This window comes from Pongo abelii, chromosome 6 (genome assembly GCF_028885655.2).
Source record: "Pongo abelii isolate AG06213 chromosome 6, NHGRI_mPonAbe1-v2.0_pri, whole genome shotgun sequence".
Taxonomy (NCBI): domain Eukaryota; kingdom Metazoa; phylum Chordata; class Mammalia; order Primates; family Hominidae; genus Pongo; species Pongo abelii.
The window spans coordinates 36870677-36885956 of record NC_071991.2 but is presented as its reverse complement, the minus strand read 5'-3'; the positions used below and the strand labels follow the sequence as shown (position 1 = coordinate 36885956).

The window sequence follows — 15280 nt, the reverse complement described above, 5'->3', positions numbered from 1 at the left end:
AGTTATTTGGAGAAGCAGCTCTCTTTCTGGTAGGAGACATCTTTACAGATGAAAATTATCTTAATAATGTAAATTTTCCTTATAAATCTAAATTTCCTTTACCAAAAGGAAATTTATACTCTATTTTTAAACAGTTATGGAACGATAAGAAGTTTTTCCTGCCTCTGCTGGTTTTCAGTTTGTCTTTAGCTCAAAATAATCCATATGCCAAAGAAACATACTTTGGGGTGGCATATTCTGTTTTCTTGCTTTTTCCAGCTTCTAGTGGCCATCCACATTCTTTGGTTCTGAGCCTCGTTCTCAATCATCAAAGCCAGCAATGGCATCCCATCACTTTGGCACTGACATTTTTGCCTCCTTTCTCCAATAAGAACCCTTGTGGTTACACTGGGCTTACCAGGTTACCCAGAAAAATCTCCCATCTCAAGGCCAGGTGATAAGCAGCCTTAATTTCATCTGCAGCCTTAAATCTCACTTGCCATACAACATAACATATTCATAGGCTCTTGGGATTGGGACATGGACATCTTGGGGGACCATTGCCTGCTTCCCACCCTTCGTAAGTGTAATTGCCTGGTGAGCTCTTCTTGCCCACTGCACAGACAAAACCAATTCACTGAGACTGCAGTATTGCAGTAGAGAAAGGGTTTAATTAATGTAGAGCTAGCCAAGGGAAAGAACTGGAGTTATTACTCAAATCAGCCTCCTTGAGAACTCAGAGGCTAGGGTTTTTTTTTTTTTTTGGATAATTTGGTGGGCAGGGGACTAGGAAATGAGTTCTGCTGATTGGTTGGGGATGAAATCACAAGGATGTGGAAAAATGCAAAAGTCTGAAAAACATCTCAAAAGACCAATCTTGGGTTTGACAATAGTGATGTTATCTATAGGAGCAATTGAGGAAGTCACATATCTTGTGATCTTTGGCCCCATGACTCCTGAGCAGCAAGGGATTATAGAAGGCAAGCTAGGGACCAGTGGCTGGTTATCATTTAGCTACACCTACATTTTAGCAGCATTCAAGTCCCTGCCATAGTCTTAATCTTGTGGCCTTTTATTAGTCTTACAACGGCAGGTTCTGTACCTGAGAAATGAGGGGATTCATCTTAGGGAGGGACTACTATCAACCTTGCTAAAAAGTTAAACTACAAACTAAATTCCTCCTATGGTTAGCTTGGTATATGCCCAGGAGTGAGCAAGGACAGCCAGCCTCTGAGGCTAGAAGCAAGGTGGAGTCAGCCATGCTAGACTTCTCTCACTCTCATAATCTGCAAAGGTGGTTTCATAGGGCCCTTTCCATCTGCATCAGCCTGTGCGCCTAGGCCCTCCCTGGGGTCTGTCTGACTCCTGACCCTGTCAATCTCTGGGCCTGCTGGGGGCCTCAGCACATGCTGCCCCTGCAAGAGAATAGTCCTCCTCTTTCCCTGCCTCTGCTTCCCGAATTGGAAAATGATTTATCTAACTTCACATCCTCTGTGGATCTCCTGTGACCTCACTTCAGCCTCTGCCTCTACTCCTTCAACCTTCTATAATAGGGCATGTCCCAGGGAAACTGATGGCTGCATATCTGCCTCTCATAGACTGTGAGCATCTGAGTGGAGACTTGGCCTTATCTATCTAACATGATACATGGTATTGTTGATTATTTTTAATTAAGGGAAAAAAATAGAACAAAACATCAGGGACCCTGCGCTTTGACAGTCACAGGTTAATATTTTAAATCCTGATCCTAAAGGAACCTAAAAGTGAACACATGGGACTAAAATTAAGCTTTCTGACTATTGTCATTGTTTAGTCAATTCAGGCTGTTATAACAAAAGACCATGGACTTGTAAACAACAGAAATTTATCTTGCTGTGTCCTCACATGGTAGAAGGGGTAAGGGAACTCCCTGGGTCTCTTTTATCAGGGTGCTAATCCCATTCACAAGTGTTCACCCTCATGATCTGACCAGCTCCCCAGTGCCCTACCTCCTTATACCATCTCCTTGGGGGCCAGGATTTCAAAATATGAATTTTGGCGGGGAGTCCACAAGCATTTAGACCATGGCAGTCATCAACATAATCTCTTAAAGATGGCATTATAATTGTTGTAAAATGATGTAGTAGGGGAATGTGTTCATTATATCACAAACATAAGTATTTACAAAGCAGTGTTGGAGGAACTCTGTTGAAGTTCTTTTTTTTTTTTCTTTAAGACGGAGTCTCACTCTGTCACCCAGGCTGGAGTGCAGTGGCGCGATCTCTGCTCACTGCAAGCTCCGCCTCCTGGGTTCACGCCATTCTCCTGCCTCAGCCTCCTGAGTAGCTGGGACTACAGGTGCCCACCACCACGCCTGGCTAATTTTTTGTATTTTTAGTAGAGACAGGGTTTCACCATGTTAGCCAGGATGGTCTCGATCTCCTGACCTCGTGATCCACCCGCCTCGGCCTCTCAAAGTGCTGGGATTACAGGCGTGAGCCACCACGCCCGACCACTGTGTTGAAGTTCATGTATAAAATAAAGGAGATTTGGTTCAAAAATGTTAAATAGTTTCTGACCCAGGACTTCAATTTGAATCTTTCCAATTTTATCCACTTTTGATAATCAGAAAAGAAAATGTTCTTGGCAAAACAACTTTGTTAGTCCAAAGTATCAATTAAACTGGGCTGACCCATGTTCACTTTTGGCCTGAGAATGAAAAGAAACAAGATTTGATGTCATCTCCATGTCCTTGGCCTGGAGAAACAGCTGTTCCTATTGTTTGTGGATGAAACTGAAAAATTTAAGTAATTTTTTTTTTAAACTACCAAGTCTTCCCTCAAGGTAAATCACATAAATATCATCACTTGTTACTTCTTCAATCAAGCAATTATAAGAACTTTTACTATGGCTAGATCGTGGTGTTATTTTTAGAAGAGGAAGTTTCTAGGAAAGGAGCTTTATGTCTAAATATTTTTTCATATTGTTGTCAGATTCCCATAGACAACTCCTTGGAGAAGATGGTGTGTTCAGTCTTGTCCAGCACATTGGAGGATGAAGCTGAGAAATGGGGCCACACTGGAGACTGCCACCCCAAGTGGTCAGAAGCCAAAAACTATCTTGTCCATGCAGTCAGCTGGCTGCGAGTCTACCAACAGGTGCTGTCCCCTCTCTATATGTTCTGTTCAAAGGTGTGCCAGTTTGAGCATCCAAATCCGTTCTCCTCCCCCTCCCTGCCATGTTTACTGTTGGATTTTATGTCCCTCCCAGGAAATGGCCTTAGGAGCCCCACATCCTGGCCATTGAGTGCACCTTGTCCCATGTGCATCAACTGGCTCCAGCTCCATAGGCCTAGGCCCTTAACACTCATCACCAAACAGTCCATCCTAGGCTTGCACACACACCTTGGCAACTCAGAAGTTCCTAGACCCATGCTGTGTTATTGGTGCATGAGATTGCCCTAGTGTATTTTGACCAGCTCTTTGGACATTTGCATGCTAGCGTTTGGCATCCCTCTAGCACTTTGAGCTCTGGACTGGCCTTGTCCCTTCACTCTGGTTTTGACCAGAAGCTCTGTGCACAAACAGTGACTGTGATTTCAGTGACCATAATTTAACAACACGAAGGGAGGCTCTAGTCTGTCTTTACAGAGATGTCGGTGTGGGGAAGAGTGCCTGAGTGATTAGATTGCTCCTGGCCTCAGAAGCTCATGGAGCCCTGGCTGTTTCAGAGCTTTGTACTTCTTGGGGAGGTTTTGGAGACTGTGAGGCAGAGCTCCCCTGGCAGTCACTTCTCATTTGTTTTATCAGGCTTTGCCGTCTGTGTCTCATGTTTTTCCTTAAAGAACACATCTCTTTAACTTTGTTCCCTGCTAATATGTGTCATGTATAAAGGCCAAAATCTCAAATAGTAGATAAAACATCATTAAAAATATATAGGCGTTGTCGTCCACTTTGTGGCACTAAAGTCATCCAGCACTAAAATAATCAAGGGACAGTGCTGAAATGACCAGCATCCAATGGTCTAGTGGACACACTTGCTTTGTGCATTATCTGGGTAACACAACTCATGGCTAATTAAGGCATAGTTAACACACATACATGCACATCGTGCACCTCTCCATGCTATCAGGCTTGGGCAAAAATGATCTATTTTTGCGTAATGTTGATGATAAACCACAGTGCTAATTGACTTCAGTATCATCCTCCCCATGTCCATGTCATAAAATGGCACTTAGTAACCATGTATTAACTTTGGTATATATTTAAAAATGTGCAAATATATTTATGCTATCCTAAATATGTTCGTTTAGGTTTTAAATTATATTTCATTTGTTTAGAGGTGTATGTTATTCCCTTCTCTCTTTTTCTCTTTGGGGGAAGAAAGAGAAATAAGGCAGAGATTATAAAGTTGTGTGCATCCATTGTTGAACATGAAGTCTTTAATTTCTGAATAGAAATTAAATCATACGGCAATTGCTAACAGACATTTTAATTTACCAAAAAATAAAGATTGGCTGTCTGTCATCTAGAGTGGTATGTTAATATTTCTTAACTAAATACTGTTCTTTCCAATTTGCTATTATTAATGCTAGTATTTTGGTTTCCAAATTTGTAGGTGTTTGATCAGTGGCAACAGGGTAGCCTGCTTCAGAAGACACTCACAGGCATGGGCCATAGTCTGGAGGCTCTCAGGGATCAGTTTGAAGAAGAGAGCAAGCCCTGGAATGTGGTGGAAGCTGTGCACACTGTGCTGCTCCTGCTGAATGACAGCTTGGCAGCAGATGGCCCAAAAGATAATCATACATTTCCAAAGATGTAAGTCACATTTCCCTGTTTGATTATTGATTAGGTAGATGACGCAGGACGTTAAAGAGTGCATGATGATACTGTTAGAAACACATTCTGTAAAACTACAGCTAAACAATGAATTTCTAGTTAGCAAATGGGAAATCAGAGGCTTTCATTGTGGACCATCACCAGGGTAGAAGTCTTGGCAGCACTCTGGATGCCTATTCAGAGGCTGCAATCGACGGAATACGGGAGCAATATTTGAGTAGGTGTCAGTTTCCTGGATTTTAGATTTTATGTCTTTGGCATTTGTTTAAAAATGAATAAATACATTTCGGAGGCATTTTTATGTACAGAACTACCTTACATGAGTAGCTCTTTTCCTAGAATCTTCCTCTTCAAAAAATATGTTTTTATATTTACTTAAAGATTTTGTATAGTTGAAGTGTTTACATAAGGTCCAGAAATATTTTAGAAGTAGGAAATGGTGGAACTTGTTTCTTCCTTTTTAAGATAACCACAATTTATTCACCAAAATAGCCGATTAGATCTTTTTCCTCAGTAGGTGTGGCAGTTTGTAGTAACTTGAATCTTATTATCCTTCTGAAGTTAAGGCTGTCTTTGGATAAGAACAATATGATTTCTCAATATTATCTCAAAAATGTTCATTTCAAACCAGGTCACACAAATTCTTGCTCTGTGTGTACCATGAAGGAGAGTTGTGATGACAGAATTGGATAGGACCATATTGTGTTATTATGATTACTTAAGAAATAGAAATTCTAAACACTTCCAATTCTTTCACATTTTCTGGAACTCTTAACAAACAGGATCTTGCTTTTGAAGGTCCTATTTCCTAACTTTTACTTAAGAGATGTTCTGTGGCTTGAGGTGCTTGTGCTAAAGGCAGAAATACAGTTCCCTATCAGGGCCATAAAAGCTACAGGAGGATGGATGCAGGGAGCCAGCAAGGATGCCTTGAAGCAGTGTTCTAGGCAAAGGGCAGGGACAAAACATCTGTCATAAATGAACAAATGCAGGGACATTGCATTGGGGATATTGAAAACCTCCCTGCTGCTCTGTTACTTAATGCACATTAATAGAAACACCACATTAAGTCACCGTAATTATCCTACAAATCTCAAATGCCCCCTGGCACTTTAGCCTAGGATTTTGCCTGCTCTGTGCCAGGCCAGGAGATTGAAGCCCCAGGAAGCTGTACCTGGCTCTTAGTCCTACAGAGATTGGGGAAGCTGAAGACTCACACTCTAGGTACAAAGCTAGGATAGCCCACATTCTTCTGCCCCCATATAAAATTTCCACACATTCTCAGTGCCAGGAAGATGAGGCCCAAACACTGGCTTTGCTGTCCACCTGCTGTTTTTTTTTTCTTTGTTTTGTTTTGTTTTGCTTTGAGACAGAGTCTCGCTCTGTTGCCCAGGCTGAAGTGCAATGGTGCGATCTTGGCTCCCCGCAACCTCCACCTCTCAGACTCAAGTGATTCTCCTGCTTCAGCCTCCTGAATAGCTGGGATTACAGGCTCACACCACTACTGCCCAGCTAATTTTTGCATTTTTAGTAGAGACAGGGTTTCACCATATTGGCCAGGCTGGTCTTGAGCTCCTGGTGTCAAGTGATCTGCTCTCCTCGGCCTCCTAAAGTGCTGGAGTTCCAGGCATGAGCTACCGCACCTGGCCACCTTCAGCCTTCTTTAAATCTTTCTGAGATTCACACGCACTCTTAGCAGAAAACTGTATATCTTTTATCATTAGCTTTCGTCCAAGAAACCCCATCCCTTTTTTCCTACCTTGTCTCCATAGCCAATTGTTCATATCTTTTTCTCTTCCTAAGCCGCAAAGTTCACCCAAAATAAATGGAAATCACACCAGACTCTCAGTTTTCTACTGAGTTCTTCATGTCATTACAGACTGCCTTTTCTCCTCCAGGTTCTGTCTGGTTCCTGCCCACGTCCCTGCAGTCAGGGTGGCTGAGGTGTGGGAGCTCTTCACCCAGGCTCTAGCAGATAGCATGGATTTTGGCAAGGCGAGGACTCACAGAGCTGCCTCTGGGCCCTCCAGCAAGGACTCACCCTTCAATGTCGCACGCTGTTGTGAATGTGAAGTGTCTGTTCACAGATGTGGGGGGAATAGTCCCTAGGGTCTGGCCATGTGGTATCCTTGCTTGTCAGAGTTTAAAGAGACTTGACAGTAAGATCCAGGTTCCAAGCCACACAGCATTTCTTTTTCCCTTGGGGAAAATAAAATAATCTCTTTCTCACTTTCTAGTTCTTTCCAAGAGCCACTCTGCTTCCTTCTCAGTGTAATCCAAAGAGTCAGAGCAACGACTAACCTAAGCCCAGTTCATTCTGCAGATGGCCTGTTCCAAAAGCCATGTGTTCAGCTTCACTCTAGCATGAGGTGTCAGGAGTCTGGTCAGCAGCCAGAAAGCCCAAGCATGTGGCTCTGATGGAGCAATTGCTCCGCCTTATAGGGTGATGACGTGGGGATGGGTACCAGTTCCTGCTGGTGTCTCGTAGGAGAATTATCATTGGGACCTTGCTCACTCTCTCTATACCCTCTACGGTGCTCGGGTCCATCAGCTCTCCAGCTAGAGAATAGCAGCAACTATTTATCAAGCCTGTGTTCAACCCCAAACTATCAAGGTGCCATGAAGAGACTGACCACTATGGCACAGAAGTCAAAATGGACGCCAGGCGCTCAAAGCAATGGGATGGCTCCAGCCAGTGGAACATTTTGCTTGGGCTTCAAGTAGCTACATCTCTTTCTGCTTTTCTCCTTTTGTAGCTTGCTTCATTTATCATGGGTGAGGATTCCATGCAGTTGCTCAAAGACACAGAAAACCTGGACTCACCTGCTGTGGGCAGTTCTGCCGCCCACAGTGTGGCTATGCCTTGCTCCTCCCTCTCCCATATTTATTCCCAATTTCAGGTTCTTCACATTATCAAACTCATTTTCTTTCCAGCTTCTTTTCTCAGTTATTTCTTCCATGTCTGGAGCCCGTTAGTCTGACATTCCAGGGACTATTTGTATTGAGCTGCCTGGCTGGTCGTTCTTCCTTTGACCTTGGAGAATCCTACAGGCATTGCCAATTGGCTCAAGTTGGGACCACTGCGATGGGTCCTGTACACCACCACACACCATCTCTATATTTTGAAACTTTTCTCAAAATATTTTTCTATATCTCATTAACTATAGGCTTCAAGGCAAATGTTTTTAGATCCCATGTGAAACTTTATCCTAAGCCTCACTTCTTTTACACACACCTAGGAATATACTTTTCCATTTTGGGGTAAAGAGAATGTTTAATCCATATTCAGTATTGAAAGAATCTCCAAATCAGGTGACTCAAACAATGCAATTTGTCAAGAACCTGGTTGTGTGATGAAGTGTGACTTTCAGTCTAGTGAACATACTTCTCAAAGCAGTGGAATATTTTCCTTTGAACGGAATTTTTATTTCCCTAGTTGGCACTTTGAACTACTTTTCATTTTATTTCATTTATTTATTTTTACCCTCAGATTACAGCATCTGTGGAAATTGCAAATCTTGCTGCAAAACCTGCCCCAGTGGCTGGCACTGAAGAGATTTCTTCAGCTGGATGGAGCTCTCAGAAATGCGATAGCTCAGAATTTACATTTTGTCCAAGGTAAGCTAGCTTTGGTGTTATTTGTCCCTGACTCACTAAGAGTAAATGTGAAATTTATTGGAAAATGGACTTGAAACTGCCTGACGTATTGTAAAGTTCGGAGATAACTTTGCTGGTGTCGTATGCATATTTATGCTTTACTCTGATGCCTTCTAGGGAATTTAAAATGGAGCACACCAAGGCTAAATAAACCATGAGGGCACAGTGAAGAGGGCATCCTTCTGTTTTCCTTAAGCCCATGCTGTGGCCTATGACAAGCAGCGTCCTAGGGCTGGGTTGACTTTCACATTCACAGCAGCATCTGTGGTTTTCAGGCTGGGAAGAGACCAGCGTGCTTTGTGAATAAGCGAATCTTTTGTATTCTGTTCCTTCTACTGCCTCCTCCCACCAATGCTTCTTGGTGTCCGGTAGGGAGAGTGTGTTCCCTCTGGGTTTGCAGAATGCCCTTCTTTGAACTTTCTTGACTATGGTGAGCATTATTCCTTCTTCCCTCTTCTGAGGAAGTTGGGTTTGGACTTTTGCCCAGATGGGCTGCAGCCTTTTCATTTTCTCAGGGAGGAAAGGGAAAAAGTGAGGGGGGATGTTACTTTAGAAATAAAAACTCATTCTCACTAGTCTTTGGAAAGGATACAATGATATGACAATGACTCCTGTTTTCCTTTCTAAGGAAGAGAAGAAAATGTATAATAATAGGTCAAGTTTTTAAAAAAATCCGTGTTTTCAGGATCCAGTTTATTGCTTCATGGCCATGTGTAAAAGTCAAGCTTACTTACCTTAGGTGAATAATAATCAATTTGTCTACTTTGCAGAAGTCCTCATTTGCCTGGAGACATCAGCTAATGATTTTAAATGGTTTGAACTTGACCAATTGAAACTGGAAAAGGATGTGTTCTTTTGGGAGCTGAAACAGGTAAAGCACGACAAAGAATTATAAATAAGCATTTTTAATAAAACATTCAAGAAGCTCATGCAATATTCAATTTTGCTCCTTTTGTGAATTGTGCTAGCTAAAAAAGGGAACAATATGCAGGTTTTTCAAAACTTTATGTTGTGTTTAAAATGTTTATCATCGCTTATTATATTTGCGGTTCTTGAGCCCATGGAGAGGGTATCTAAGCCTCTTTAAATGTTACTCCTTCCCACTCTTATTAATCTTTTAGATGTTGGCAAAGAATGCTGTCTGCCCGAATGGTCGTTTCTCTGAGAAGGAGGTCTTTTTGCCCCCTGGAAACTCCAGCATATGGGGTGGTCTCCAGGGACTGTTGTGCTATTGTAACTCCTCCAAGACCAGTGTTTTAAACAAGCTACTTGGTTCAGTAGAGGATGCTGTAAGTATTGTACCATCTTAGTTTTTCTAAGAGCACCAGTTTAAGATTAAATTCACCAAAGGTGCTAATATTTAACCTGGAGTTTTGATGAGGAAAGTTTTGCCATGAGCAAGTACACTTAAAGGAAGCTGGCTCTCTGAACTCCAGCTGCCCTTCAATGCTGGCCTTTCTGTCTGACTGAAAGGTTGTATGCCACCCGCCTGGCCAAAACCTACTTGAAATTCCTCAGACTTTCAAAACATACCACTTCTCCTTTTCTGGCTTCCTGGATCCTTGATCTGCTTCATTCTTGGCTGCACATGCTAAGAAAAGCAGAGGAGCCTCTCTGGTGATTAGTCAATCTCAGCAAAACTGTGGCTTTGAGTGGTTACAGGCTTTAAAAGTCATGTTCCTCTCATGTAACTGCCCAGGAGAATGGGCTACCCCTGTTCAGTGATCAAGTGGGACAGCAGAATATTGAACGATTTGTTTGGAAAGATTATTTTGTCAAGTTCCAGCCCTATTCTTCTTACTGAGAATTAAAATTACAATATTCATATTTTTAGAGGTCAGTTTTCTCTCTCAGTATTACCTATTTTTTTATATCCTTATATACCATGAAAATAAAACCAGTGAAATAATGAAACTAGTGAAATATAAATGATGTCTCAGCAAAATGAAAATTGGGATAGTAATTGAATAGTGTGCATAATTCAATCACCGATTTCTTAGCATCTACTCTGTGCATGACGGTATGCTGAAGGGAGTACAAACATGAAGAAGACACTATCTTGGTAGAGAAGGGCAAACAACAATGAGAGCCTTGGAGCTCAGCATCTAGGAGTCTCCCCAAATAAGTCAATGAGCCTTAGATGAGGTGTAAGATTTGGAAGTGAAGAGAAGTCAGGAGAGGATGCTAAGCAGGCAGAAAATTGTATGTGAAGGGCTGGGCATGGTAGCTCATGCCTGTAGTCCCAGCACTTTGGGACGTCTAGGTGGGCAGATCGTTTGAGCTCAGGAGTTTAAGACCAACCTGGGCAACATAGCTAAACTCCATCTCTACAAAAACAAAAACAAAAATTAGCCAGATGTGGTGGCACATGCCTGTAATACCAGCTACTCAGGAGGCTGAGGTGGGAGAATTGCTCGAGCCCAGCAGGTCAAGGCTGCAGTGAGCCATGATCACACCATTGCACTCCAGCCTGGGTGACAATGTGAGACCCTATTAAAAAAATAAAGAAAAAAATAAAGAAGAAAAGTGTATGTGAATGCATGCAGGCACAAAAAACATTACCTGTATGCAAATACCTTTCTTGCTACTGGATGTCAGCTCTTTCCTGGCAGAAATCCTATCACAAATTTCTTTTTATCTGTAAAGTCTAACTTGTAGTCTCATACAAGCAGGGAACTATGTATTTATAGGTTACATATACTTGAGATAGCCTTTTGGATGATGCCTAGGATACATATCACTAACAAATCACCCCAAAGCTCAGTGACCTAAAACAAAACATTATTTTCTCTCTCTTCTGACTCTGGGTTGACCAGGCTCAGTGGGGTGGTTCTTCTGATGGTCTTACTGGGCATCATTCATGTAGCTGCAGTCAGATGGCCGTGAGGGCTGGAGTCTGGTTAGCTAGGATACTGAAACGAGGGCCTCTCATTTTCCTCTCAGACTCAAGATGTCTCTTCTCCAGGTAACCTCTCCATATGGCCTTTCAGCAGGGAGCCAGACTTCTGACATGGCTATCCAGGGATCCCACACACAAGCAAAAACAGGCAAGGAGGGAGAGTAGGAGCTGCCACTCCTCAGAGAAGGTAGAACTAGAACTAGCACAATTCACTTCTGCTGCATTCTATGGGTTTACATGAGCCAGATCTCAGCCTAGAGGAATTGTGGAAGGTGGTACTAAGAGTGAGACTCTCAGGGTGTCTGGTTCACAGGCTACTTGTTGCAACTAGCTAACACAGATAGCTATGATGCTGAGTCCCATCCTACTTTATTATTGGATTAAGTTTTATTTTTGGACTTATTAACCTGAACATGAGTAAAGATTCAAGTCTAGAACTATAACTTAGATAATTACCATGCCATAGGGCACGATCTTTGATGTACAGTTTGAGTGGACCCCTTGTTTAGTGATACAGGGTAAAGGCTGTGTCTCAAATACCCACATTTGAATTGCTTTATTTATTATAAGCAATATCTTCTTTTCTTGTTAAGGATCATATTTTGCAAGAGATCATTACTTCGCACAAAAATATGTCAGTTTTAATACCTGAAGAATATTTGAACTGGCAGGAACTTGAGATGCAGCTGTCAGAAGCAAGCCTTTCCTGTACTCGGCTCTTCCTGCTTCTGGGAGCTGATCCCTCTCCTGAGAGTAATGTCTTTTCTAGTGACTGTAAGCACCAGCTTGTCTCCACAGTGTAAGTACATGTTTGGTGGGAAACTTATAAACAATTGGGGCATCAGAATGATTTCAACTGCCCCTTCTACACAAATGATAGATCAATATGGTAGATTATATTTTGAATACAAAGAAGTTCAATTTATTTTAAAAATATTAACCTACTGGTACTGTTGGAAAGCATCTAAAAACTGTAAAATATGAAAGAGTTCTCTTAATGTTTAACCACTGACTTAATCTTTCCTTAGAAATTGAGGATCCCTGGTAAGTCCAAGGTATGCATGTGATTGAAGTTCTTGTTTACTTAATTACTCAGAAATTGTGCACTAACTACAAATGGGAAGCTTCTCTTGGGAGCTGTAACTCTACAGAAAATTTGCCTTGTTTTTATTTTATGACTCTGTGAATTATATGTGTGATCAATTTCCATTTTCCTTGACTGCTAGGATATTCTTTGTCAAGTATGTCAAATAGGGAATATATATTTTCTCAATCTTTAAGTTCACTTCCTGTTACGGCCTTTAATTTTCCTCTTTTTTTGTCCTTCTTGATTTATTGTCTTATATTTTATGTATTCTCATAAATTGCTTTTCCTCATTTTTCAAATCGAGGTAGAGGAGTTTGTAAACAAACTTAAAAAATTAGTAGAACTATTTGAAAGATTCTATTTCCTTACATAAGTGGACTGCCATGCATTTGCATATATTTGTTTTTAGAAAAATTTATAATGATCTAACTGTCATCTGCAAGATCATTTTTAAATTTTAATTTTCTCTGGATTCTTTTTGACTGCAGGATATTTCATACACTTGAAAAAGCACAATTTTTCCTGGAACAAGCATATTATTGGAAAGCCTTCATAAAGTTTATCAGGAAGACTTGCGAAGTGGCCCAATATGTAAATATGCAAGAGAGTTTCCAGAACAGACTATTGGGTAAGTCAGTAGCCTAAACTATAGGAATGGGGGATGCTTTCCCCTTTTAGTGAGGTGACATAAGTTCCTGAGAGTCTATCCTATTTAACAAAGTGGGGCTTAAAATGGGTGACTCTCCAAGCACAATTTGGCATTGTGATTACTTCATATAATTTTTTCTCATCAATTATGACAAGGCTTACAAGAAGTCCTGGTTTGACTGAGCCATGTTGTTCCTGCAAAATTTATAATAGTGACTGCTTTTACTCTCAAGACTGTCCTGGTTAGGGTGATAAATACTTCTATATGCAGACTAGTCATGATCCTACTCGCAAGAGTCCAGATTTTCTGTTGTGGCCCTTCTCACTTTACTTAGCATTGAGATTGATGCTCACACTGGGGACAACACCCCATGAACCTGTAGAAGAAAACATAAACTGTTTTTCTCTATACACACATTCAACACTTCCAACACTGCTGTGACCATATGTGTGGATTTGTTCCACAACAAGCAATTCTCCACTTCTCCATTGACACTAACTGAGTGTCCTACAATTCAATTCAATTCTTGCACTATCTACCTGGAATTCGCATCAAATCCTGCAGGTTAAGGGCTCAGTCCCACAAGATTGCCCCTACTTCAGACGCCAACCCCAAGTCCAGGCTTCCCTTCTCACTTCTGATCAATTGGGTATAAATCAGGATTCCCATGAGCCCCTCGTTGTGTTCAATAATTTGCTAGTACAAGTCATAGAATGCAGAAAAACAGCTTACTTCCTAGGTTACTGGTTTATTAAGCAGATATAATTTAGGAACAGTAGATGGAAGAAATGCATAGGGTGAGGTATGTGGAGGCATGGAGCTTCTATGCCCTCTCCAGGCCTACCACCCTCCCAGCACCTCCATGTCCTCATCAACCTACGAGCACTCTGAACACTGTCCTTTTGGGTTTTTATGGAAGTTTCCTTATGTAGGCATGATATATTAAATCATTGGACATTAGTGATTGACTCAACCTCCATCCCTCTCTCCCCTACCTAGAGGTTAGAAGGAAGGTAAGGGAATGGGAGGAGGGAGAACCTGAAAGTTCCAACCTTCTAATTACAGGGTTGGTTCCCCTGACAATCAGCTCCCATTCTGAGGCTATCCAGCAGCCTGTAGTCACCAGTCATTCATTAGCATACAAAAAGACACCGCTTCCTGTATTCCAAGGGTCTTAGGAGCTACGCGCCTGCCAGGAAACAATGGCCTAGACCAAATATATATATATTTTTTATTATGTTAACAGCTCACCTCTTTCCTTGTCAGCGTCGTAAAACCAAAAATTCCCTAAAATGTAAATATTATAAATTCATAACTGTGTGATTCACAGGGAGTCCTCCTGTTCCCCAGAGACCTACTTTTTGGAAAGATGCCAGCATGGTAAAACTTGCACTTCTGACCTCTGCGTTTTCACTCTAGAGCTGGTTGTCTATTTCCATCTCTCCTTGGGAATTATCTTCTGCCCTGGTTTTCCAGCATGCCATGACACTGTTCCATCACAGTGGGGTTATCAGCTTCTCCTTAGAAAGCCTGCATCTTGGATGTCAGGGACTTGGAGCAGGAAATGGGAGTTTCTCATTCCTTTTCTGTGGCCATAACGACCTCGTCTTTTCTTATTTCATGCTGTTTTTTAAACTGCTACTTTTAGAGCCTGCCAGAGATACTCCCTCTGTAGCTCTCAGTATCAAATCCACATATGGTAAGATGGGCCTTTGCATTTTCTGCAGATTACACTATAAAACTCTTCTGTATAGCAGCAGTATTGGGTTGATGGTAACTTCTCCAATGAGTTGGCCATGTTCTTCTGGGTTAAGTACTCATCCTACACTTTAACTTTCTCCTATACTACCTGTCCTCGTTATCACTTATTCTTGCCCACTTCTGACTCTTTCCAAAAACAGGCTACAAAGAGTGATATGCAATAGTGGCCGAAGGCTTGTGGTTCAGAAGTCTCAATGATACTGATAAATGCTAATATTTATTGTGCTTTCTATGATTATCTTGTTCAATCCTCATTCAACCTGTGAGATAGGTAACATTATGATTTCATTTTCAGATGAGAAAATTGAGGCTCAGAAAGATTTTATTCCTAGCATAGGTCTCAAAAGTATTAAGCATCAAAGTCAAGAACACAAATCCAGGAAGTCTCACTCTGGATCCTGTAAGCTTAACCACTCTTCTTTCTTTGGACA

At 41.5% G+C, this 15280-nt stretch overlaps 1 protein-coding gene across 3 annotated transcripts in view; it reads left to right on the top strand.

Moving 5' to 3' along the window:
• The window catches only part of ABCA13 (ATP binding cassette subfamily A member 13), a 486937-nt gene that overhangs the window by 63690 nt on the left and 407967 nt on the right, over window positions 1-15280 (top strand). For 2 of the 3 annotated variants that reach the window (XM_024249790.2, XM_054559198.1), the window contains exons 9-15: window positions 2952-3116; window positions 4576-4775; window positions 8287-8414; window positions 9224-9324; window positions 9575-9742; window positions 11946-12151; window positions 12928-13067. In XM_024249790.2, the coding sequence (XP_024105558.2) occupies window positions 2952-3116; window positions 4576-4775; window positions 8287-8414; window positions 9224-9324; window positions 9575-9742; window positions 11946-12151; window positions 12928-13067 (1108 nt within the window). The remainder of the gene's footprint in view (window positions 1-2951; window positions 3117-4575; window positions 4776-8286; window positions 8415-9223; window positions 9325-9574; window positions 9743-11945; window positions 12152-12927; window positions 13068-15280) is intronic. The other variant, XM_054559199.1, reaches the window with a different exon arrangement.